This window comes from Helianthus annuus, chromosome 13, assembly GCF_002127325.2.
Source record: "Helianthus annuus cultivar XRQ/B chromosome 13, HanXRQr2.0-SUNRISE, whole genome shotgun sequence".
NCBI lineage: Eukaryota > Viridiplantae > Streptophyta > Magnoliopsida > Asterales > Asteraceae > Helianthus > Helianthus annuus.
In genome coordinates, this window is record NC_035445.2 from 61,023,863 (window position 1) to 61,026,263 (window position 2,401).

General features: G+C 41.8%; 1 protein-coding gene across 1 annotated transcript; it reads left to right on the forward strand.

The window, feature by feature from the left end:
• The first annotated feature begins 542 nt into the window (after window positions 1-542).
• LOC110900977 (extensin-like) lies at window positions 543-1,739 on the forward strand. The gene has a single exon (XM_022147832.1). The coding sequence runs from the start codon at window positions 543-545 to the stop codon at window positions 1,737-1,739; it is 1,197 nt and encodes a 398-aa protein (XP_022003524.1).
• The last annotated feature ends 662 nt before the right edge of the window (window positions 1,740-2,401 follow it).

The following is a 2,401-nucleotide window of genomic DNA, read 5'->3' on the forward strand; positions in this document are numbered from 1 at the left end:
TAATTGTATTTACCAGCGTAAACTGACGTATTTTCTAAAGACTGATTGACAGGTACCTCTCGTAAATAGGCTGGAGCTATTAGGTGTCGTATAAGAGTATCTTGCAAATCCCTAAGATACCTGAAGTCTGTTATTTTGTTTCTTTATACTTTTTATGATCCGCCTGTGGATCTTATTACAATCTAGTCTGTATATTCTTTCATTCGGACACTCAAACATTATGGTTTGTAATAGTTTATATACCAAGCCTTCCGCTGTGCTATTATATTGTGTGTATTGACAATGATGATATCAACTACGTCACGATACTCCCCATCGGGCCCACCGGTAATATGTGAAAATATTGGGGTGTGACAGGTTGGTATCAGAGCCAACATGAGTGAATTAAACACTAACCTTTTGTGTTTAATCTCAATGACACAATAAGCACATTTCTTAGACTTCCGAGTCTAGGCCAATGACCTAGGATTTATTCTTAACTTTCCTTTGCTGTTTATATTTTATTTTTGTTTTACTTGTTTTGACAGGATTAATTATCAACAATGCCGCCAATAGTGAGAAGCAAAGGAAAGGGTCCAATGCGAGGTGGACCATCAGCACACGCAAGACCTTCCCATCGGCGCACCCCGTCTGCGTCATTTTCTAGTTCAGATTCACGTGACCATTGGGGTCATTCTTTCGAACCAGCGAGACACTATGTCTCTTTGAGCTCAACACCTTCTTTTCATCCGTCATTCGGGCCGCCTGTTCCAGATGAGCCCCAGCATTCGCAACACTCCCATGACTCTCATCATTCGCATGACTCCCACCATTCCCATCAATCTTACCATTCTTTGCATTCTCATTCCTTTCATCATTCGGATTCTACCTACTCTCCAGCCCAGTTTAATCCCAATGACTACGTCAACGACTTTTTGGGTTACAACCCTTTGGGACCCGAGGATCACTTTCCTCATGAAATGGAGATGGATGACGACCCGGACCTTGAAATGCAAACCGGAACACCGGGCCACCCTATTAGCATCTCGAGCGGTTCTCCATATCAAGGATCGTCGTACCAAGGGCCCGATTCATTTAATGAATGGTGGTCAAAGTATGAATGGGAATTCACCCCATCATATCACAACTCCCCGGCTCAACCTCCTTTGAATGAGCCTTATCTTCATGATGTCACTCCTCCACCTCTTCCTGTTGAGGAGCCGCCTCAACAGCCACCTCAACCACCTCCCGAGCCGCCTAGGCGAAGGAGGAATGCACGAATATCCGTGCGAGGAGGACCTCGGTTCAGTTCTCCTCAAGGTTCAAGTTCTTACCCTCCTATCCCCGAGGACCCCCAAATGGGTGGACCCTCGCACGCGGTGCAGGACAACGATCCTCCGCCAGTTTCTTACGCACCACTGCCAGTGGGTTATGATAACCCAATACCAACATACCCAGGTTCATCTGGGTATAATCCATCTGGATACCCAACGGATTATGGAACCCATGATCCATATCTTACTGCTGCACAGTATAATGCAATTTATCCTTCTTTTTACCCTCAAGTTTACCCAACTGGATATCCGGTGCAGGGGTATCAATACCCACTATATCAGCAACCTCCCCCTCCTCAACAGGAGCAAACCCAAGAAATACTGCAGAGGTTAGACAGGGTTGAGCGTGAAGTAGATGATACCAAAAAGAAGCATAACAGCTTTCTTAAGGGCCTTGCAAGTCTCATCAAAGGCAAAAAGAAATAGGAAGTTGTTTATTGTACTTTATATTTATTTTCAATCAAGTCCCTGTGAGGACATTTTATTTTCAGTACCTAGTCCCTGCAAGGACTTATTTCTGTTTCTGTAGCCCCTGCGTGGGCAGTATGTTCTTTTTAAGACCCGTTTAGGGCACCTTGTAATAGTTTAATATTTAATGAAATTTCTTTGGATTTTAGTTATGTATTTTATTACATCATCATGCTTTATCTTTTAAATTTTAATTGATCTGCCAAAGAAATTCTTAGAGGTATAACCTAGCCAAAATATTAAATGGCTATGATGGTACAACCTTTTTCAGACAATAAATTCCTGTTAACATCTGAAAACATGTTAACATTCCTAGTTGTGCGGTACGAGAAACCACACAAGCTTCCAAATGTACTTGGATTTTTCCAAGTCACATATGTATAGCCTATATGATCAATGTGAATCATGCCTAATAAACATCAATATGATGTATACACCAAAAACATCCATTAGAGATGCATGCTTAAAAGCGAAGGTGTAATAATGACAATGATAGTTTTATTTATAAACTTCTTGTCAAAAAGGCGATGAACTATGTTCGACCCTTGAAAAATCAATGATCCAAGAGATCATTGGTTATGTTTTAATCGTCCTTGTGACAAGGCCTTTTGTGCCATCCA